Below are 23,984 nucleotides of genomic sequence, written 5' to 3'. Positions count from 1 at the left end.
CCGCTTTACAAATCATCCATAAATATTTGGATAAATAGGGACAGATAACAGATGCCCCACCACTCCCGTTATCCAGAGCACAAGAGGCTTTTGCTTGGTCCAACTTCTCCACCCCACGAAGTGGAATACTGACCTTGATCACACGAATGTACTGCCGTTGCTTCTTATTGCCACATGGAGTTGCTGTTGAAGAATGGTTGTCCACTGTCCAGCAGGCCTCACCTGTAGCACAAGGAAGTCTCTGGGCAGGACAAAGCAGTTCTTAGATGAAGGCCAACTCCTCTTCCCCGGAGCTAGCTTTGACCAAAGGTCTATTCCAGTGTAAGACTTTTCCTGTTTTATACCCCACGACTGCCAGGACACCCTTGGCATAACTCTGGATCAGAATGGGTTCAACACAGAAGCCTCTCTCACCACCCTTCCCTGGAGTTCACACCTCCAGGAACCAGGTAACTTCTCAGTTTAAATCCTATAATTACTGATAGAAAGCTGAACAGAAAAATGTCCAGTCAAATAGCGGACTATATCTTATTGAGAAACAGCATTCCCTGGGATAGGTTGTTTCAAGCATTATTATCCCTAGTGTCTGGATTTTGCTGGTGTTTCAGAAGGTAGTTTGCAATTGCAGTCAGAATTTAGGTGTTTTGTGAAATTACAGTTGTTTTACTTTTTTAAGGGAGGTTTTTATTAGTATTTATTTAGAGAGCATGGGGGGAGGGGCAGAGGGAGAGAGAATCTTAAGCAGCCTCCATGCTCAGTGTGGAGCCCAACGTGGGGCTTGATCTCCGCCCCCACCCCCCGACATCATGACCTGAGCTGAAATCTAGTGGGACCCTTAATTGACTGAGCCACCCAGACACTCCACCACAGCTGTTTTAAAATCATTTAGTGTCGATGAAGATACTGAGTTTGAAAAGTAAAAGCACTTCTCAATTATACCTTCGCCTGTCCTTGTGACGCTTGCTGCTTCATGACAAGCAAGGTCACTTCCTGAATGGTGTAAAAGCTGTTTTTCATAGCACTTGCTTCTCTCTTCCTGATTACCAGAAGCTTCACTCTTGCCTCCTGCCACGTCTGCCTTCAGTTTCTATGACAATTGTGTATTATTCTGTTGTAAAAATTGTACCCCACTTCTGTCCCCCAGAACTCTTCATTCTTCTTCCCTCCCTTTTTTTTAACTCTAAAGAATTTATCACTACTGACATACTACATATTTTACTTATTGTTGTGATTTTGTTAACATTTGTTAAGTAGAGCCCCAGGGTATGGGATTGTGGGCCATGGTTCAACAAAAACCATAAGGGAAAGTGAAAGGGAAGAGAGAGAGAGAAACCCAATCAGAAAACTTCCATAAGGGAAAGATTTTTATAACTCCACAACTTGCTTTCCTAATCACGAGTCCTGTGATCACTGTCACCGCCATCACATTTTCCTATTATTAACGATTTGTCTCTTCTCTTTTCCCAAAATTATGTGCCTAGAAATGATAAAATTTGGTTTATGTAAAATTTATTTCATACGTACAACAGAAATATAGAAGGTGCTAGGGACCTTAGAGATCATCCAGTCATCTTGCCTTCTTCCCACATTTTTTGGTTGAAGAAACTGACAATAAGTGATATAGTCATGATTATACAGCCACCAGCACTGTCTTTTGTTTTAGTTTTGGGATAGAAAAATCTCGTGACTTTATAAAAAGATTTGAAAACGTGTCCTCATCAAGACAGAAGCGCCCATAAACTCATGATGCCCCGTTTGCAATCTTGAGGTAATGACATGGGCTAAGTCATTGTATCAGAGGGACCAAGTGAGTAAGAGGACCAGAGAGTGGTTGATGTGGTGATTTGAGAGGTAGTATGCAGGCCCTATAACTCAAGATACAGGACACTCTCAATGTCAGAAATTGCACCTTTGGTCTTTCGCTAAGCTTTATTCACTCTGCCATCCTATTTGAAAAGGCTTTATAGTGTTAATGGTAGGATATGATGCAGAACTAATCATGTTGTACAATGGCCCTGGGAAGCGGTGACACACAGTTATTAAATAACTGTTAATTTTACTAATTAACCCTTGGTTCTCCTCACTAAGTGAATACTGATGAACATGTTAAGATCGGTGCAGAACATCTCTGGATGTTTTCTTCAGTTGATGTACCTGGCACAAAACAAAGCCTGTTCTGTAGGCGGAGACGAAATGAAAGTGTGCTGTCATTTGTTGAAGGTAGGGTGGTCACCTCCTGCTCTAGGCATTGTCTATAGAGAAGCTTAAACACAATATTAAAACTGACCAAACACTGGGCTGCTTTTTATTGTCATGTGCCAACAATTCTAAACAAAGTTAGTGACAAAACAATCCTCTCCAAAACTGCCTCTTATTGGTCTAAATTCTAAATAATTACTGTGGTTGAGCTGAAATAAAATATATGTAAATTACAGATTAGCACATTTTGATAATCTGTCCTTTAATAAACAATGCATCTTGCATGTAAGTTAATTTGGAGAACTCCCAATTATACCATCAGCCCCCACACATGGACTTGGCTGCATCCATTTGACTGCCATAGCAATAGCAGTTGAAGATTGTTAAAGCCTTCCTTGAAGGCAATTTCTATCTCCAACTTCATGGTACTACATAATCCTGTGTTTAAACAGTATACTTGAAATTAATAATTCAGCACAGTGATTTTAAAGATTAAGAAACAGAACTTGAGTCACTCCGATCCAGTCATTCTGGGAAGCTTTTTATTACAACAGTGAGACAACATACTAAATCTGAAGTGTGAACTTTCTGCTTGAGAAGTGTAAATCTTATCTCAAACATCAGATCTTTTACTAAATTTGAATAATACTTCTTTTTATTGTTAATCATTTGTTTTAAAGTAGAGAATAACTCAAGGAAATAGAACGCTACATAGTATGATTTAGTTGTCTAAATTGTACTTTTTGCAGACATTTTGATTTTATTAAAATTGTATCAGTTACCGTAATGCTATTACCCATTACTGTGACAGACCACTATGTAGGTATAAATTCGCCCTTTTAAAATGCATCAATGTGATTTATAAGTATTCGTATTTTTTATTTGTTCTGTAATAAATATTTCATTTTATTTCCCCCCCCACTGGCATGATTATGCCAGTTAAAAAAAAAAAGAAAAACAAACTCCCCAAATATCCATATACATATGGCCAATAAAAGACAATTTTTACGACCTGAACTCCTTTTCTGGACATCATTCTTATTCCTTTCATGATTATCACTGAAAATAATTTTGTCACATGGAGGTGATAGGTATTAAAAATAATCCACTCCAGGTGCCAAATACTTTAGTATGCCGCTAATATCTACACTGATTCTACACTGAAATCTTCAACTAGGATCCCTAGTAACTAGTTGCAGCTTTGCAAATAGGCTTTGCACTGTTTGATTTTTTCCAGTGATTACTAAGCCAATGAACCACACAAGTGCAATTTGAGTACCATTTTTAACTTCATCAGAAGAAAGGAGTTCTTATTGTTACAATTACTTTGTCTTTACTGGTTAAATTAACATTCAGCTATCGAGGCTGCTGTGCAATAGACGATATTATTTTACCTACTGTGTGTTCAAAGTAGTCTTGTCACAGTAACAGCATGCTAGCATGAAAAAAGCCTTATAACAAATAGGTAAATACATGTCTCTTGTGAATTAAAAGGGGGTAATTATGTCAGCCTTACTGCCTTCGTGGGTGAACAGCTAAAAAAAATTGAACTAAAGATGTCAGATAATATTTAACATTAAATACAGATAATCACAAGATTATTATAAGAATAAGAATGAGCTATAAAACATAATTTTTAGTTTCTCTTGGTAGAGTATTCAAATTAGAATATGAAAACACATGCGTAAGTACTCCATTATTTTCCCTTCATTTTAGGCAGTCCCAGCCTTATACACTACAGGTTCAATTGCTGCAATTTTCCTGTCAAAATAGATCTTTGCTATAAAGACCCCCAAATTATTATTTTTATTTAAAAAATTTATTTTTATGCTTTAATCAAACAAAACTCAAATAAATCCTGATACTGAAAATATTTTGGCTTCCTAGAAACATGTAAATGATGCTGTATGGGATGTGCTTATTACTGAGATGCATTGAGAAACAAATACCAAACTTGCAACTTCAACGTAGTCTCTTTGGTTAACTAAACACTTATTCCACTGAGGCTGTCATCGTACCAAATCTTTCTGGAAATTCCTTTTTCTTTGTGGATGGCCTTCAAATCAAGTGGCATATTCTTCCAAATATTTGATCTCTTAAAAATTGAGTCCCATGACTATAAGGCAGTTGATTAAGCTAGATAAAGTGGGTTTTATTTAAAGAGAAGAGGCAATCATAAAGTTCCTTTTTCTTCTGTAGCTTCTAAATTAGCTTTGAAGGCTTTTGCAAAGAGAAGTCCCCTCGTTATTTTTCTAGCTATGATAGATTCACTAGAATCATCTCTAGAGGAGACTAATTTGAAAGACGATACGTATTTGAATACATAAGCTGGTAGAGTTAGTGAAGTGAGTCTCATTTAAAAAAAATAGTCAAACAGATTCTAATGGCTTTTGATGTAAAGCAATGATTGGTGGCATCAACTAAGTTCACTGTGTTTTAGCAAGAATGAACTGCTTAAAGTTTAGAAGTCACCAGGAACTGTCTGACATGACCAGTTTCAGGATCATATTAAATTCTCTCCAATCTTTTTCTCTTAAATTTTGCCTAGAACATTATCAGTGGTAGATTAATGACACTATTTTGCACATTTAACTATTCTCAACCTTATTCCAAAAATGATTTAAGGAAACCAACAATAAAGGATATAATGACAATAAAGATCAATTAATAAAGATCCATATAATAGGATAGGGTAGTACAATAAAATAAAAAATAGATACACTGAGGCAAAGAGAAAATAGAGAATAGTAAAAGGAACATAACACAAAGGTAATAACCAAAAATATATTTGAAAAGCTCTAGAAAAGGTCAAATAAAGGTCAACATTTCAGCTTTTAGCTTTTAGTTACCAAAGCAGAGAGGAGAATTATCTGTTACAAGAATGTGTATGTGTGTAAGTTCATTTACTGTGTGCATAGAAGAAGAAGCAGTGAGGTTGGTTAGCTTAACTAGATGAAAATCTACATCTGACTTTGCCACTAACACAAACTTTTAACTTCTCTATGCTGCAGTAAATATGGGAATTCAACATGCTGTTTTTCCCTATTTTGCCAGCACATTACCAAAAAAAAAAAAAATGGAATGGAAATAATTGTGACCTACTTCCAGTTTGGAAGTCATGAAGAAAATAGAAACAGCTGACATTATTTGAGAGTGAGTCAGAAGGAATGAATGAGCATCACCTTTGTACTTTCTCTTTCTATGTGCTTTGCCGTTTAATTCATACACCAATCTTATGAGGTAAGACTCCTGGTTTACAAATGAGGACCCTGGGCCCAAGGTTGACTTACGCAGAGATGGCAACTGAAACGTGTCTGCCTAACCCAAAAGCCAGAGTATACTGTCCACAGACTACATTGCTTATTCGTCCCTCTGAGGACTTTACTGAAAAACTATCTTGAGTAGCATAATGAAGAGTTATTCCTATTTTATTTTTTAAAAGATTTTATTTATTTATTTGACAGAAAGAGAAAGAGCACAAGCAGGGGGAGTGGCAGGCAGAGGGAGAGGGAGAAGCAGGCTCTCTGCTGAGCAGGGAGGCTGGATGCGGGGCTCGATCCCAGGACCCTGGGATCATGACCTGAGCTGAAGGCAGACGCTTAACTGACTGAGCCACCCAGGTGCCCCAAGGGTTATTCCTATTTTAGATTCCCTAAGTGCCCAACTTTGATCTTCAAAATGCCCCCAAATAAATTTTGTGCGCTCACCTGCGTTTCCACCTTTCTGCTCACCATACACCATCTGAACTATTATTTACTCAATATCTTTCTTTGTATATGTTCATTTTCAATTTATTTTTTAAATTTAATTTTAATTCCAGTATAGTTAATACTGTTATATATTCACTTTTAATTTAAACTTAAGGAGGAAACGTTTTATAACTATTAAAAATATAAAACCAGTGTATTTGCTAGAAAGAAACATAGAGAAATACCTGTTTGTAGCTGTGGTTTCATGCAGCCCCTAGGAAGCTCTCAGGCGCCACCAACTGGGCATCCCTACAGAACCCTCCTATGCAGGACTAGGAAGTTAAGAAGGTCCTCACCTCCTTGGGTGTAGGGGAGTGGTCTTCAGTGGGAGTTCCCTGAGGGTCTCAGAGGCCTCAGTGTTATCCTGCCATTCACTTCTCCACTTTCAGACGTCAGAGAGGCGTGGCATTGGGTCGAGGCTCAGACCTGGGAAAAAGGAATATGCCCCCCTACTCAGAGCTCTGCAGCTGCGGCTCAGGCTATTTCCTTCAGTCAAGCTAATTGGGGCAAAAGGGTCAGTTAAACAAAACAAAACAAAATGTCCCTATTCTGTGGGGGAAAGAACAAATTATTTTCAACCCTTTTTAGCATTCTAAGATTTAAGTGCCCTTGTTCTGTAACTTCAGATTTCCAGGAAGCTCAATTTGACAACTCAAATAGTGCTTTATTATACCAATAAATCAATCAATTTGACATTAAAAAAATTATGTTGTCAACTAAATCAATATTTTTTCTGTTATTTATAGGAAAAAGTATTTTAAGAAAACCCCAGAGATAACAGCTAGTATTTGAAGCATTTCTTTATCTTTTAGATTATAAATTCTGGGAAAGCAAGCACTTAATCGTCACATTTTTTCCTATCGTCTAGTACAGTATGTCGTATAAATGTGTGTTTCAGAATATTCTGGATATATTCATTTCCTTACCAGACATCACACTCATGTTTAATCAATGGTTCATCTTATGAAGAAATGACTTTCACATATAACAGTTATGAATGGCAGAGATTACATCTTGGACGACATACAGAAAAGCCTTCTAGAATCAAGCTCTGTTAAAGGTTTGTGGGCTATTAGTGTATTTGTTCAATGTTCCTGTGGATGGATTTTATTTTCATTCAGTCTCACTTTTGACAGATGACTGTTTTTTCAATCCTTATAATATGAATTTTGAGAGAATGTCCTCCTATGAATAATGACGAACTGTTAAACTTTAGTAAAGTTATAAAACACTTACACCCACATAAGTGATGAATCATTGAATTCTACTCCAGAACCCAATATTGCACTGTATATTAACTAACCAAAATTTAAATAAAACAATAAAATAAAAAAATAAAACACACCCACTCAATTCTATAGCCGTTTTATTAATTGCAAGGCCCCAGTCAAGCAGTGGAGTAGGCATACCTGCAATATAACATACACCCAGACATTCAAAACCCAAGCCAAAAAGGGATACCCACCTGGTTCAGTCAGTAGAACATGTGACTCTTTTCTTTTCTTTTTTTTTAAATGGTAGCATTAGGGTTTATTAAACTGTGCCTTAGCACAGGAGCTGGGGCTTATCAATGATGCTCTCGATATGTAAAGTCCGGACGTACTGCTAATTCTTCTTGAGCAATGACACCAGGAAACTGACAGCTAAGTGGATGTTGTACGCAAGCTCATCATCTTTCATCTTCACGTGGCCAACAGCCACTGCAAGACGCAGCACCTTCTTCATCTGGAATTTGATGATGGACTTCACTTCATCCACTTTGGCCACCATATTCTCATTGTGGGTCAGCGTGCAAGGGAACTTGCAAGCCTTATTCGGGCCTGGCCCAGGACTCGTGGGATCTGCATGATAAGACATTCTGAAGCCAAAAAGGCATCATACTTCTTGGCCAGCTTCTTGACTAATTTTTTATTCTTGTTAAGTTTCTTCAGCACCTCAATGTTCATGTGAGGAACATCCACCACCTTGGCCTTATCACAGTGCTGCTGGTGCCCCAAAACACATACAGACAGCTTGGGGTGGGGAGCGGACTGAAGCCTGATGGTGCCCGAGAAGCCTATGTCCTTCTGAGGGCTAAAGTTCTTCAGGCTGATCTGCAGCTCCACCGTCTGCAACAACTTCCAGCGCTTGCGCTGGTTCCCGTGCAGGAGTTCCCGCACTGCCTCCTACAGGGTGTCGGGGGAGACTCTGCTGCTTCAGTTCCTCCTGCCACAGTAACCAGAAAAGAGCAGAACATGTGACTCTTGATCTTGAGGTTGTGAGCTCCAGCCCCATGTTGGGCGTAGAGCTTACTTAAAAAAAAAATAAAAACAAAACGAAAAAACCTCACCAAGGTCAAATGGACAACTCATATAATTTTGATAATCTGAAGGTATAACTATCTAATTATAGGCAGAGACAGTTACATGAAAAGGGCATTCTTAAACTTTTGATCTAGAAGGGAAAAAACATTGACTGAATACCTATGCGGAGAACTTGGTATCATTTAATACAATAACCCTATGAAGCTAGGAGGAAAAGGGAAGATCACAGAAGTTAAGTAATTTATCCAGGACCACCCAGCTGGTAAGTGGCAGGTTTCGAAATCAGCTGTGTATGACTTCAAAGATTGTATATTTCCTCTACACTATTCTGCCTTTGTGGTTAATGGATATGTTCAAAATAACCACTTGGAATTCCTGGATACTGGTGACTCTATTTTCATCAGTACGGGAATCACTGAAAGCTGTGGCTTTATGGGATGAGAGAAGTCATAGCATATCAGGTCATATTATATTGAACAAAATCAGGGTCAACTCTGGTGAATAGTGGGGAACTCACAAAGCCATTGTAGAATGAGTTCCAGAAAGGATTTCTAAAAAGGGAGTGCCAAGGGCTTTAAGGTTCACTGAAGCATAACTGCAAAGAATGTGTCCTATGATGGGCAGCAACTGCAGGCCTCAGCTGTTGCTGGTCTAACAGGCTGAGCAAAAGCACTGCACAGTATGCCTGAAGAAGTGTCACAAATGGTGACAATTTCTCTGAATAGTGCGACAGATGGCAATCACAGGGCAGAAATCACCTGTGCTGAATGTGGACTGAACCACTGTTTGCACAATCAACTTTTTATACACACATGCAAAACCATAATCACTCAAACATCATTGATTTGTTTTAGGTGGAAAGACACTCTGCTTTATTACGTATTTAACATTTTGCTACTTCACTGAATCAAGACTAAGCTGCTTTTGTGTTTCTGGTGGCACCGGGAATACAAAGATGGGAAGATAAATGTCATTGTCCTCAAGGAGTTCAAAATATTGGCATGGGAGGTAGGGGAAAGATTTGTAAACTAATAGGTGAGACCAGTGCTTAAGAGCTTATATTTCTCGTTTTGCTTATACACACATATATACATGCATGTATACATATTCAAGTGAAACAAGGCTAAGAATATATTTCAAAGGTAGAAGTTCTACAGTAGGTGAACTGGAGAAAATGTTAGCTTATCAAATATAACACATATTACCCTATCAAGTTATATAAATTCTTCACTTATATATTTTCTTTATAATCCTGTTTATACATCATTCTAGTTTATTCATTGATCATACAGAGGCAAATCTCATACTAGCACATGTGAATATGCATTCAAAATTACCAAGGAAGGAGAGACAGAGTGGAGGAATGTAGATTTAGTAGGCAGAAGTGCTTTTGTACTTGTATGCGAGGGTGGAAATTAAATAGAACAATAATTAATTTCCTTAGAAATTTATATTTATCTATCTATCCAAATCTCAAACATTTGGAACCAAAAAAATATTCCATGTATACACTTACTATGTTAGATGTCCAGGTTTCTGGAATTCTGTTTGTCAGACCTCACAGATACGATGTTGCTCTTGGGATGCCCTTCTGTCCTGTCTGCCTGGGGAACTGCAACCATCACTTCTTTGAACAATTTCTGTATTAACAAACGTACAGAAGTAGTCTTCCATATTACAATGCTAATACATTGTGAGAGTCATAAGATGCCATTCAAAATCAGAGACTATTTTTTGTCTTTGTGTCTAGTTCTAGAGGAGCATATAAGAGTGTAATACAATAAAGTTTAACATTGAGTTTTTATTGACTAAATTAAGGTCACCATTTCAACTAGATTACTCAGCAGTTTTTAATTTCAAGGCATACCTTATGTTCAATTGTGTTTAGGTCTTTAATATTAAATAAAATGGCATGTTCTTTTAATTGAAAGAAATATATATTATCGGCATGAAGCCAGTGATATCCACATCAGGTAAAGTCCTCTTGCCACTATTAATTAAGCTATGCACATTACTACTTTCCCTGGTTACTTTCTTAGCAAAAGCAGAGCTGGAGGCTTGGCATTTGCTTTATTTAAAAAAATTTTTTTAAGATGATGGACAAAGTTCTTTAGGAAAATGTTATATACAATTCATTTTAAATATAAACTTCTATACAGTAACTCATGAATTTTAAGTAATTGTTATCAATTCTTTTTAGACTTTAAAGGAATAAACACATAATACTCAGTAAATACATGCTATAGAAGTGGTAAATAATAAAATATCTGGCTAAGGGGTTCTCAACAGCCTACAGCATGGGCTAATAATCTTTGCTAATTGTGATAGATAAATTTGGGGCTGAAATGTACAAGACTCACAACCTGTCCTGTTGGTGAATCTAAGAAAACAGTTCTTCAAAAATTGGTCAACGCATAAGAGACTGCAAAATACTGAATTGCATTCATAAACACTTATTAAGAGACCAAATAAAACATGGTACTTTAATCACCATTAAGTACGATACTTTTCTTACTCCTAAAATATAAAAGTGATTTAAATTGTTCATTTTAGACAGATGAAAGCTAAAATTCTTTCTGAACTTTTAATTATTAATTTCCCATTTCACCAGCACATATAATACTTCTTAAATTTTTAAATGTCAGACTGACAGGTTATCATTCACTATCTTGGCTATTCTCAAATTGGTTTTTATGAAGTAGTTCAAGACAACTGTAGCTCACACAAGTGCTCACACTTACCACGCTGTTTCACCGATGTACATACTATGTATTGTTACACACTCACTTCAGCAACTTCACAGCTGTTTTCCTTTTTTGTTTGATTGTTTTCAGCCCATTATTCCCTATGCATTGTTGTTTCTGGGAGGAAAATTGAGCATTTGGAAGTGGAAGGTCTATTCAAGCAACTGAGGTTTTTTTTTTTTTTTATGGGATACATTTCTTAGATGAAAATCTTCAAAAGACAAAGTATTGAAGTCTGATGCTTAAACATTTTGAAGGCAGTTCAGAAACACTTAAGTTAAATGTCAGCTATCATTCTAAAACGTACACATGACTTATTTTTATTATCACTCATGAACTATATATACCAGTCTGGAGAATAGCAGGTTGAAGATGCAACAAATATTCTTTGAACACTTCAATAAACACAATGTAAACATTCACTTTAATAATGTTGCCTTTGTTAATACAAAACTGAGTGCATTTTTTCCTTGCCTCTGGCTGAGCCCTGCCTAGCTGAGTAGCAACAGCAGAGTGCTGAAAGAATTTTTCAACAGCAATTTGCTTGTTCTAATTTACTTTTCAAGGTTGATGATCAGAATCATTATGTTGCTTGCAAAAAGATCTATTTCTATTAATCTGACCCAGTCATTCCCCTTGTTCTCATCACGTTTAGTTTCCCTGGCAGCTTTAAGTGAATCAAAAGTGCCACTGCCACTCCAGTTCTATAGTTTCTATACAAAAAAAAAACCTCCTATATCCTTTAGGAACAGAACTGTTGTACCTGCTGAGAAAGTATGGGTACACTGAAATGAGGGACTCAATGAAACCTCTGCTTTTTGCTCTTCAAATAGAAATGCTCTTTCTAGTTAGCAGATCTACACAATAACACAACAAACCATTATCTGTTTAATTCTTTCTTTAAAGAAATTCTAAGAAGCCTTGTTTTTAAACTTGAATGCAATCATCACTCACACAAGATCACTACATAGAACTTGTATGTAATTTTAAAATTTTACATGATACATATTGAAAAAGGCTTTGTATCAAATGTGTAATACCCTAAAAATGTAATGGGAAACAATCAAGTTATTTTCTACATCTCCAATAAATTTCAAAATAGCTGAATGTTTTCCTGATCTCCTTTCTGTGAGAGAATGTGTATTAATTCCAATGTGTATAGTTCCAACATTAAAGAGTCCCAGCTAAGTGATTTGGAAAATCAATGGTAATATTCTTCACACTAAACACAACTATAAAACGGACAAAGGAACTCTTGCTTCAATCACTGACAAATTAACAAAGCTAACAATATAAATAAAATGGATCCCACTTAATGCAGGCTATGCTTCTAAAAGGGGGGAAAAATCACAGGGTTTAAATACAGTCATTAATTATCTCTTCATAGCCTGCAGAGGGCACTCAAGTCCTTTGAAAGAAAAAGTAAAAAATTTTAAGAGGAGTAATAATGATTTATTTTTCATTTTTATTATTAGTAGGATGTTAACGAAACAATATTGTTTTTACAGATACTATCATTTAAAAAGAAGACATTTAAAGGAAACATACAGTTTGACTTCAAATGTTTAATGGATTATTACGACATACAAATTTCAGCGTCTTAATGGAAAAAATAATTCAGCAGGTAGTTTCCATCCCAGGATACCTGTCAGTCCGTAAACGCTGTGCATCACACATTAGCACCACACTGCCGTCAATTACACAGATGAGTCAGGCCCTAGAGAAATCAATCTGGACCTCGGAGTAAACTAGTAATACAGATAAGGCATTGACTGCTCCAGGCTATACACAGATAATAATATTATCATCTCCATAAACAGTTCACGAAAAAAATTAGAAGATAGTTGAGGACTTCAGCTCCTAAGAGCTGTAACCATTTTTGAGAGTAATTGCATGAGTTCTCTGTTAATTTTCATTTTAATGAACCTCTCTATTACTATTAACAAACATGTTTGGAGAGAAGGTATTTGACTTTAAATATTCTTCCTTTGACATGATACACAAACATTTCATAGGGAAATCCACCAAGTCAGATACTCTAACATAGATATTACATAACTACACACACATAAGTGTATACATATGCTTCATACAGATTCTTTCTCTGATGGCATATTTCAAAATATATTGCAACATTTATTAACTAAATATTGCCTGCATAGAATAGTTAATTATTAAAAATACTAGCTTAGCAACACAGCCAGGCATCCTGCCCTTCTAACTTAAATCTTTCTCTGCTTCTCAATTTTGCTTTGGTATATGTGCTGCCCAAGCAAGCATATCAATTTTGCTTTGGTTAAGTAACTTGCTATCAGAAGATATTTAGGGGGCGCCTGGGTGGCTCAGTCGTTAAGCGTCTGCCTTCAGCTCAGGGCATGATCCTGGCAGTCTGGGATCGAGCCCCACATCAGGCTCCTCCGCTGGAAGCCTGCTTCTTCCTCTCCCACTCTCCCTGCTTGTGTTCCCTCTCTTGCTGCCTGTCTCTCTGTCAAATAAATAAATAAAATCTTAAAAAAAAAAAGATATTTAGAAACAGACTGGTTACTAAATTGAAACTAGAGAGACTGGTTTGGCATCAACATGAATTAGATGTGTACAAGTCATTGTTTCAATTTAGAAACTGGATCACAGAATGTTTGAGACAAAAAAATGTGTGGGAAAGTTACCTAACTATGTAATTTGTATTCTAAACTGCTACTAGAATAACGAACAATTATAAAGCATCTAAAAAAAATGCCTTGTCAGTAATAATAAAATTAATCAATAATAATTTAATATTTTAAAACTATTTTTGTTACAAATCATTATGTTCTTTTTCTAAGAGTCAATCTTGAAATATACTTAAGGAATAAATCTCCAAATTTGATATCTTGGAAGATGAATATTGACACTGATGTTGCTAATAGTTTTTTTAAAGTGAGTTTTTATGAAGCCTAGCATAAAACACATCTTAAAATTTTATTCTTAAAATATTACGCAAAATTCCATAAAGTATTTTAAAGTTTAAAGTTATAGAAGAAGAGGTATCCAATTAAATGCAAAAAAGGCAGAAGAAATAGTAAACGATACAGTGGAAAGTAGTTATTTTGATAATTTAAAGTAATTTGGATTATTTTTGTAATGGCATCATTTACTTTTATGGAAAAAACCCCCATCATTCTGAAAAAGAATGTGATTATTCTTATGATGGCAATATAACAATCCCTTTTTCCTCGAGGAAGGGCAAAGTTAACAAATAAAGCTTTGAAACCGCAAGTCTTAAGATGAATAATTGTGTATTACAATATGTTTTCCCCATTGGATTTCTTTACCACATAGCATGACATTTTTTAATGGGGGTGGGCGGGGAAAAACCATGCAGTTTAATAAAATAGGAGCGTTTTCTCAACCTAAGTTGTAGCCACTGCTTTGATTTTTGGTTTATCTCAGGGCCAATAAGTATACACTCTAGTACATGAAACAAAACTAGAAGATATACTTAGAATGTAGTCTTTGTTTCTTCTTTCTTCAAAGCCTGTTTCCTAAAATCATTGTTAGTCAAAGCAAAAAGAAATGTTTGTTCTATTACGTAAGAAATAAACTTCATTTGGTATTCAATTGACTTTCTAACTTAGCAGACAGGACTTTACATCTTCAAATACTGAAAATAAATTGCATTCTTGGCCCTTGCTTTAAAAGGTTAGAGAGAATAAACGCACGCCCTGGTAGTGTTCTAGTGATCTCCCTAATCTCAGTTGCACTTTGTCAGAACGAGGTAACTGGTAGTTAAGTGAAATACCCTAGATCAAAGGGGGATTAATCACCAACTGAATCCTTGCTGAATAAACCTGTCATTCAAGAAAATTATTTCCACTGAACTTAGCAGAGGATTGAAGGTATTTGCATAACAGGGACCAACGTACTTCAGCCAGGTTAAAAGGTTCAGAATTCATCCCATGTTTAGCTTTTTGCCTCCTTTTCCTTTCAGCAGCTGGGTACAATGGTTTCTAATCTGATAATACAGCTAACTATCTAAATGATGTCAGAACAGGAAAGTATTGCAAAGTTTGGATGAGGGATGGATCAATTTCACTTTCAGTAACTCCTAAATCTGATTTGTTGGAATTTAAGATGTAATCCTAAAAAAGTCCCTTAAACCTGAGGACTGTTTATTAACATCCCTTTCCTGACCTTTGTCTTAGAAACAACCGTTCTGCTACGGCAGCAGTCCCCACAGAGGCTCTGGATGATAACTCGACCTACCTGCCTCTCAGGGGTGGTACAGGAGTCTATGAATGTCTCCAAAGCAGTATGAAATACTATAATAAAAAATAAAATATTAGTTGTTACTGTGTATAAAATTGTGCTTTGAGACCTTAAATCATACAATGTATAAAAACCACAATAATTTTAACTCCGAAATACTGAGTTGTTGTGAAAAAAATAAAGTTTATGAGACAGACTATTGTTTAATCAAAAAAGCCTTTTTACACAAATAATTCTCTTAAGAATTCCTGATAAGGCTATTGACTTCAAACCTGACATTCGAATAGATAATTTAAAAAGGAAAAATAGAAAGTGCCCACCACTGTAAGGGTATTACCTTACACTGTAAGAGCATTGCTGGCTTTAAAAAGTTTAAAAAATACTGTTCAGTAAAAAATGAAGAAGGGTTTTACGAAAATCAAGAACCACTTTTTTTAGAGTACATTTTCAGAAATTTAACACTTTTTGTACCTTTTGGGTCTACTGAAGAATAATTACCCTTATGATAGACATCAGATTTCATAATCATATTTTGGCACTAAAAGGGAATTTAGCCAATTTTGCATCTAGAGTATGTCTGACACCATCCAAATCTTCCACTGGAAGTAGATGTTCATATTCACCGCAAATGCAAAGCATCTTTCAAGTTAAAAAATGCAAAGAGTAGTTATCAAAGAAAATGAATAAAATCCATAGTGAGATAATTTTTTAGAAAATGATTGAAGTTTTAACCCAAGAAAGGACTCTTAGAGTGTCTTATAGCTTAGAATAAGAACATGTCAATCACGATTAAGCTTCTGGAATCGGAATCCCTTTGAAATGCAGCTGTTTCTTCTTTAATTGTGGCAGCAGACTCTGAAGAAAAGAAAGGTCCAGCCTTAAAGATGAGTAAGGAATACAAAATAGCTCAGGATTAGTTGTGGAGTTCAAAGGTCGCTAATTACACTAAGGAGTTCCCAGACACAGGGAAAACATTAAACAGGTCACCTACCAAACGGGAAACAGACTTTGTCTTCAGAAATTATCCTGAAGTGACAGGTTTCTAGACAAAATCAAAAGCATCACAGTGTGCCCAGCTGATCTCAACAGGATGAAAACATGAGTTGGTTTTAGTTCTGTAGTGTTATGTTAGAATGGAATGGCAACAGATGGCATCAGGTTCCCCATCGCCCTACACTTTTCCAGTATTCCCTAGATTTTCCTCAGGCTTCTAGAAATGTCAAATCAAAGATTCACTGGTTTTTCTGATTGCTTATAAAGAAAGTTTTCCCTAGGGGATTATTATACTGAGGATCTACGTACTTACTAGATAAATGTCTCTTGCCTATCTTAGTGTACTTTACTCAACATTTATACCATCAAGATGTCCAAATGGCTCCATTAATATTAACGTAAGTTAAACGTTAAGCTTTCTTTGAATTTAAGAGAGATCAAATAACTTAAGCGAAATGGGCTTTTTTCTGCTTCCAAAAGGAAAGTTTTTACTACTGATTATCTATGATTAAGCCAGAATAATAAGTTAAAGTCCTGGTCAGGCAGTTATTCTATTTTCTTTGTTACTTGGGATAATTTTGAACATAGAGCATTCTGCCATGATAATACCTTACAGAAAATGAGAATTTATAATGAGTGAGATTGACCTTAATTAAAAAATCATATTTCAAATCCTAAATTTATATGCACTCTCCCTTCAAACTATCATAGCTCTCTTTCAAGGAGTTAGAAGCTTCTTCTAAGCTTTTCCTTAGGAGACTGATTAAAAAAATAGAAACCAAGGGATAATTTAATTGAATATTAATCTGTAATGCATGTTTTTTTATAACACTTATAATTCTGTTCCATAAAAAGAAACTTGACATGGATTAAGTTTTGAGAATCTTGAGATTTCATCTTTTCTTGAATGGTCACTTAAAGTCCAACTTGACAAGGAACTGCTTTGAAAACCGAATGAGACATATAATTTGTAAAGACAGAGAATAAAAAGTATGACTGGGTGGTTCCTGAAGAAATCAAGAGAATGCTAATAAAGCAGCAGGAGTGACAAATTTAAAGGAAATAGGCTACACAACACTGAAATAAGATTAAGTAATACTCTCTACCCACAGAACAGCTTTTGAATCTTTACCTGAATTCATTAAGAATTTTCATACGATAAACATGAAAAACAGTATTATACCTAAATTTATCTTTAAAAATTTGGCTGCAGGCATTAAGTGATCACAAAACACTACACTCATTTTCTGAAGGTATCCCACCCCTCTTAGTATGCTTACTGACATCCTAAGCAAAATGTTATTGTGGCAGATTAATAAGCTTACCTGAAAAGTAACTCTAGAACAGAGATGAACAAACACCTTAAATAGAATTATTCAGATTCTTTATTAGTCAATAAGACAGTTCTGATTAAGAACAGATTACTATTTAAACAATATTCCTTTGTTTTCTTTTTTTTAATAATAATTTTTTATTATGTTAGTCACCATACAGTACATCCCTAGTTTTTGATGTAAAGTTCCATGATTCATTACTTGCGTATAACACCCAGTGCACCATGCAATATGTGCCCTCCTTAATACTCATCACCAGCCTATTCCATTCCCCCACTCCCCCTCCCCTCTGAAGCCCTCAGTTTGTTTCCCTGTTTTCATTGACTTTTCCCCCCCAAGAGATTTACGGTGGTTTCTGGTATTCCATAACAATACATTGTACCAGGAGCTTACTACTCAGGTTTGAAAGAGCAAAGAGGTTTTTTTCATCTTGCACATCCATCTTTTTATCTACAATCCATCAGGAGTGGCTGTTTGCAGCTCTGCAATGAGAAAGAGCCTGAGCCCATACCTAGGAAGGCTCAGTGGAGAAAGAAGGCTACAACTGATTAGCCATGTCTGCCATGGGAACAGGAAAAGTATATATGATAGGGTGACACAGGACTAGTTTAAAATAAGCCTAAAGTGAATCACTACTGTTTTATGCTCTGAATCATATTTGAGTAAAATCAAAGGGTAACAAAATAGGAAACATTAGTCTTTAAAATGTTCTTTCAAACTATGTCAGGTTAAACACATTAAACAAGAGCATTTTATGATTTAATCAATGACTTTTTTTCATTCATAGGTTATATGCACACACATTAAAAATAAAAGACTAAATGATTTAATTTAAGCTATGTTACTATTATATAAATCCTATTTAAATATAATTACAGTAATAATGATCCATATGTTACTGGCGCAGGAGCTTTAGAATTCCAGATGTAATAGTCAGAAGAAATTAGTTTCCGGTCTATAAAAAAAAATAAATAAATGATAAGACTGTATTACCTTAATAAAAATTCAATGAGAGAGCAAAGTCATGATATTTTAGAAATGTGGAACACAATGATTTCAAGAAAGGCAACACTTTGAAATATTCATTTGAATTTCTCTTTATCAAGACATTATAATTTTTACAACTTTAGAAATAACGGGTTTGTTAAATATTTAAATCCACCTTTGAGCTTACTTATGCCAAATTTATGCCAATTTCATGACATCAGACAAAAAAATTTAAAATTTTTTACTGGTTTCCAGTTCTGTGACCTCTTTTCACCATGGTTCTTATTCTGATCTTGCTGTTCTTTATCCATTCCAAGTTTTAGAGGCAGAAATAAACATCCCACTTTCTAGTAATACTTTTAAAAAGTTGCTTCAATGGTTTCTTAAAGTTTTGATCAAATTTAATCTTTCTGTTTTAATAGCTTTGTAGCTCTGGACAAATGACAACCGTTTTGAACTAAAGTTTTCTGATATGTAAATTTGAGCTAATAATGTTCATTTGGAGCTAGATGCATGTAAATTCCAATTATTACACACATTAGTAAACACCCAATTCTGCCTTTTCTACCTTTCTTCTTCATGCCTTTCTTCATAATGAAAAAGACAGAGGTAGGATGCATTACCTTGTTATTTATCTTTTCAGTCTGAGAACCTAGTAACACTGAAAAGCAACACAGCATACTGGTTAAGCGGGCAGGCTCCAGAGCCAGACTGCTTAGTTTGCTTCCCACTCCTGACATTTATTAGCTATGTAGCCCTAATCCCTCTGTCCCATCAGCATCCTCATCTGTAAAATGGAGATAACAATTCTCACATAGGGTGCTGCGAGGATTAATGAGTTAACACACATAAAATACTTCGAATTGTGCGGCACATGGTAAGTAATAAGTGTTAGCTATTATTATTTAAATTAGCATTACTATTGGCATTAATATTTTCAGAATTAAGTTGTATATTTTGAAAACAGATTGTACTGTTAAGATGATGGCAAAGTAAAGGTCCTACAGTGTTGAACACAGGGGTAGTTGTGTTCTGAAACAGAGGAAGGAAATAAAAGACTGGTCATAATTATGCATTACAAAATGACCTCTTTTATTCAATATATTAATATTTTATGTTAATTTATATTAAAATATATTAACATTTTATATTAAGTAGGTACATTACTGAACTGCCCCATCCTATATTATGCTTTCTGAGAATTGCTACAATATGTTTAGTTAATATTAATAAGATACTTAAAATATTTTAGACATTACCTAATAGACAATCTAAAATATTGGTCTGTTTGCATTCAGTATCCCACAGATAGAATACAAAATCTTTGCATTTAGACAAAACCACTGGTTTGTCTAAATTGATATATCATGGCTTCATTAAAAAAAAATGCATTGTGAAGACTCTTCCATGTATATGCATTTCTTTAAAATACAACCAAAAAATGATGCATGAGAAAACATAGGGAAATCCTAAGGAGGTAAAGAATATGACTTATTCTGATTACATTACATAGAATTTATTATTGTCATTCACAAGTAATTGTTTAGAATTCTGTAGTTCTGAGTTCTGTAATCCTTTTGAAACTTTCATGTACAAAGTCCTGTCTTATCCTACCTATTCTGGGGATCCTAATCCCTAGTTTAAGAAATATTTATCTAGGGGCGCCTGGGCTCAGTCAGAAGATATTGGGGTCATGAGTTTGAGCCCCACGTTGGGTGTAGAGATTACTTAAATAAATAAAACTTAAGAGTTCTGCTTATGTTTAGCTAACATTTAACCTCATTCTAGTTACTTTTCTGTTCTATGCTATTATAAATATTTGATCTGCATTAAATAATTCTGAAATCATTTATAAAATGCTTTTTGCCTCCCTGTGTTTTCATATACAGTATATATGTTTACTTACAACCAATAAATTCACTGAAGGCTGGAAAACTTCTTTCTATTGCCATCCTACTCATAAAACGGAGAGGGCACTAAATAATGCTGATTGACTATAGCATTTGCTAAAAATATTTAAAATTTTAAATAATAATCACATCTAACATTTGTTGATGCTACATGCTAAGTATCATGCTAGGCACTTGGTCAATATAATTTTATCTAAATCTCCTAACAATACCGAGATAAACAGTACTATTATTTCCATTTTACAGATGAGGAAACTAAAACTTTGAGAAGTTTACTAACTTGTCCAAATTTATGCAGCTAATAAATTATCTGAGCCAACCTCAAACCCCTGTCTATCCAATACCGAAGCCCCTGGAAACAAATTCTGAATAAAAGAATATATTATAACCAGAGCAAAACAAATCCAACTTTATACTAAAGGCCACCTCTATGCCAATCCTTGCTCGCCCAGATCATTTTATAAGAGAAGGCAGAGGCCAATGTAAAGTACACATACTGTTACACAGGATAGGATCAGGTCAGAATTTTTATAAACTGGGATTATTCTCTCATCTCCTTCTGTTACATTTTAATTTTATCTGAGGTAATAATTGCATAGCATCATTTTAATTCCCTCAAGTTAATTTGAATCTGTACAACTTACGTGTACTTATTTTTGGTTTTCCTGATGCAAAAACTTGAACTGAATGCTGATCCGCATAACAACCAGTGAGTGTATAATCTAAGATCCTAAAATGAAGCTAGAAAAAGAAGAGAAATATATCAAATTGAGGTGATTATTTGATAAAAGTGATGGCCACAATTTTTCCCTTGACACAATATTAGGAATTTCACATAGTTCACACACACAAAAAAATGTGTGTGTGTGCATGCGTGCATACATACACACATACACATTTCTCCTTCGCATTAGGACCATTTCTTTGTAAGGTTGTTATCATGAAGTGCTTAACACCCACCAGATACTTCACTAATATGGTCTCTAATCTATGTTGCAAAGCATTCCTATTTTACAAATAGGGCACTGAGGTTCAGAGATGGGAGGAATTAGCATCCCAGAATGTAAGTAGCAGAGCTGGCAGGTGAACTCAGACTCAACTGACAACAAAAGCTGGTGCTTCTCCCCTTAGGGTGTCTGGTATTCTGCATATTCTCTTCTACCTCTAAGGCTATATGACTGTGATATACTTCAGATCATAATTCTTTCACAGGCAGAAATGTATACACTTTCTAGCAAAACACAAGAATGCAATTATTAAAATTGAAACAGTTTATCTCATGTTTGGAGAGAATGAGATGTTCTGCTTAATTTTCTGGAAAACTGAAATTCAATATTTCTAGAACTAAGCTTGGAAATCATCCTTCCTCTCACCTATGAAACCTTTCTAAATCTGGATTTAATTGATAATGTGGCGTCATCAGTATAAATGCCAATTATTATACTGTGCTATTGTAGGAAGAGCCATTAGTAGTACTTTCTCTGAAGGCATAGTGGTCTGGTGTCTGAGTCACAGTGATAGTCACATGAACTATCAAAGGTCTGTGTCTTATCGAGGGAGCTCCAGTCTCCTTTTGCTGTGGTACTCATATTTGCTGCTAAAAGCTCCTGATTTTGCAATATCCTGCTATCTTTTCTACACTTCTTTTCATCTCCCATCCTTGCAAATTTCTCCCATTTCCTAACTTTCTCCTTTTGATTACCAAATTAACTGATCCACATACATAGAATGTAAATTTTCCGATCTAAGCAATTTTTTTTCCTATTGCAACTCATATTATTTCTAATTGTAAAGGGTTTTTGCTTGCTTATTTGGTATAATTCTGGATTCTGGAAGTTAGAACAAGATTCATTTCCTATAACTAAATACTAAAAAAATAAAACTATTCAGTGAACACAAATATGTATTACATGTTTGCAATGAGATCATAACTGAGTAGGTGATGGAAATGAATTAAAAAAGTCATAATCCTTATCTTTGCAAGATCTACAGTGTAGTAACATCCCATATTTTTTCTAAAAAATATCTGGAAGTAGGAATTTTTATAATAATCCTTGAAACAAAGCTTGTAGATATATCTGAGGCCAAGATAGAAGAAATGAGTATCACTAGTATACTTCTGACTTCACTACCATTTCTTCTAATTGTTTTTATTATGTAGATTTCAATATCTCTGATTTCTCTACCATTCTATTTAGGTTTTCCTGCTACTTTTCTGATCATCCCTTCAATTCCTCTCACTGGGTCTTCTAAATCATCTACTTATTTTTTTTTTTTCTGATCTTATTCATTTCCACTGCCTCAAATATTTTTTCTCCACAGGTAACTCCTAAATCCTTATACACTGTTGAATGCTCTCTTGAGAACCGAGCTCCAGGTTTTTACCTACCTACTGGACACTTATATTGGGATATGTTGCTATCACCAGCAACATATATAATATGTACCCCACTTCTTCCCAACTTTCTCCATATTAGTACTTTTTCTAAGTATATTCATCCTTCATCAAATATTTACATGGTAGGTAATGAACTAAATGTTGGTGTTAAAAATAATGAATGAATGGCACTCATCTGGTCCCCGCCCTCTTGGAGCTTCAAGTCTGATTTAAGCTACCTTTTTTTTTTTTTTAAATGTTTTTAAATCTTGGACTTAAAACTTTTTTTTGTTTCTATATTTAATTAGTGACCAATGCTTTACCTTTATCCCAGCTTCTCCAGCAGTCTTTCTTTCTTTCTTTCTTTCTTTCTTTGACACTCAGCATCATTAACCTACTACCTTTCATCGGGGATCAAGTTTTATTATTTTTTTCCTACTCACCTTCTCACATCCATTCCAGATTGATCTTTATAAAGTATTGTTTTCTTTTCTTTTTTTTTTTAAGATTTTATTTATTTATTCAACAGAGATAGAGACAGCCAGTGAGAGAGGGAACACAAGCAGGGGGAGTGGGAGAGGAAGAAGCAGGCTCATAGCAGAGGAGCCTGATGTGGGGCTCGATCCCATAATGCTGGGATCACGCCCTGAGCCGAAGGTAGACGCTTAACCGCTGTGCCACCCAGGCGCCCCTAAAGTATTGTTTTCTGAAAGACCACTCCCATACTCAAAAAAACTGTAAACGCTTTCTAACAAAGGAATAAAAGTCAGAATGCAAACCCTCCAAAGCTACAATCTAGACCTAAATCACTTATCCAGCCTAATGTGTTACTACTATTTCTAGCATTGGTTCCTAAGTGTGCCTTGTCATCTTTCATTCCTTTGATTAAGTCATTTATTTACCTATATAAATGTTGGTCAGTCTTCAAAGTTTCATTTTCATGCTTATCTGGGCTTCAGAGTTTTGCTTAAACTCCATCTCTACTGCAAAGCTTTCCTTGACCACTTTGGTCAGAAGTGCTCACTGTTTCCTTCAAATACCAAAAGCAGTTAGCATTGATCAATTACTGACATGCATCAGTGGAAAATTTCTAGAGGGCAAGGGCTACATCTTATATTTTTTATATACGAATCTTGAATGTGA

At 35.3% G+C, this 23,984-nt stretch overlaps 1 protein-coding gene, 1 long non-coding RNA gene and 1 pseudogene across 5 annotated transcripts in view; all 3 read right to left on the bottom strand.

Moving 5' to 3' along the window:
- Positions 1–7,229, bottom strand: part of LOC103673271 — a 15,743-nt gene extending 8,514 nt beyond the window's left edge. Inside the window, exons 1-2 of the long non-coding RNA XR_571360.2 lie at positions 6,245–7,229; positions 134–241 (exon numbers count right to left, since the gene is read on the bottom strand). This is a non-coding gene — a long non-coding RNA (uncharacterized LOC103673271). The remainder of the gene's footprint in view (positions 1–133; positions 242–6,244) is intronic.
- A 68-nt stretch (positions 7,230–7,297) lies between these two features.
- On the bottom strand, positions 7,298–8,776 carry LOC103674638 (annotated as a pseudogene).
- Positions 7,298–23,984, bottom strand: part of AP5M1 (adaptor related protein complex 5 subunit mu 1) — a 30,518-nt gene continuing 13,831 nt past the window's right edge. For 2 of the 4 annotated variants that reach the window (XM_040641880.1, XM_040641879.1), the window contains exons 7-10: positions 21,109–21,205; positions 18,444–18,522; positions 15,238–15,293; positions 9,767–9,891 (exon numbers count right to left, since the gene is read on the bottom strand). In XM_040641880.1, coding sequence (XP_040497814.1) covers positions 15,245–15,293; positions 18,444–18,522; positions 21,109–21,205 — 225 coding nt within the window. In that variant the 3' untranslated portion in view covers positions 9,767–9,891; positions 15,238–15,244. Of the gene's footprint in view, positions 8,154–9,766; positions 9,892–15,237; positions 15,294–17,600; positions 18,523–21,108; positions 21,206–23,984 lie in introns of those variants that run through there. The other 2 variants (XR_571356.2, XM_008702026.2) reach the window with 2 other exon arrangements.

The sequence above is a fragment of the Ursus maritimus genome, unplaced genomic scaffold, assembly GCF_017311325.1.
Source record: "Ursus maritimus isolate PB19 unplaced genomic scaffold, ASM1731132v1 scaffold_25, whole genome shotgun sequence".
NCBI classification, from domain to species: Eukaryota; Metazoa; Chordata; class Mammalia; order Carnivora; family Ursidae; genus Ursus; species Ursus maritimus.
The sequence above is the reverse complement of the archived record's forward strand: the minus strand, read 5'-3'. Positions and strand labels throughout refer to the sequence as shown.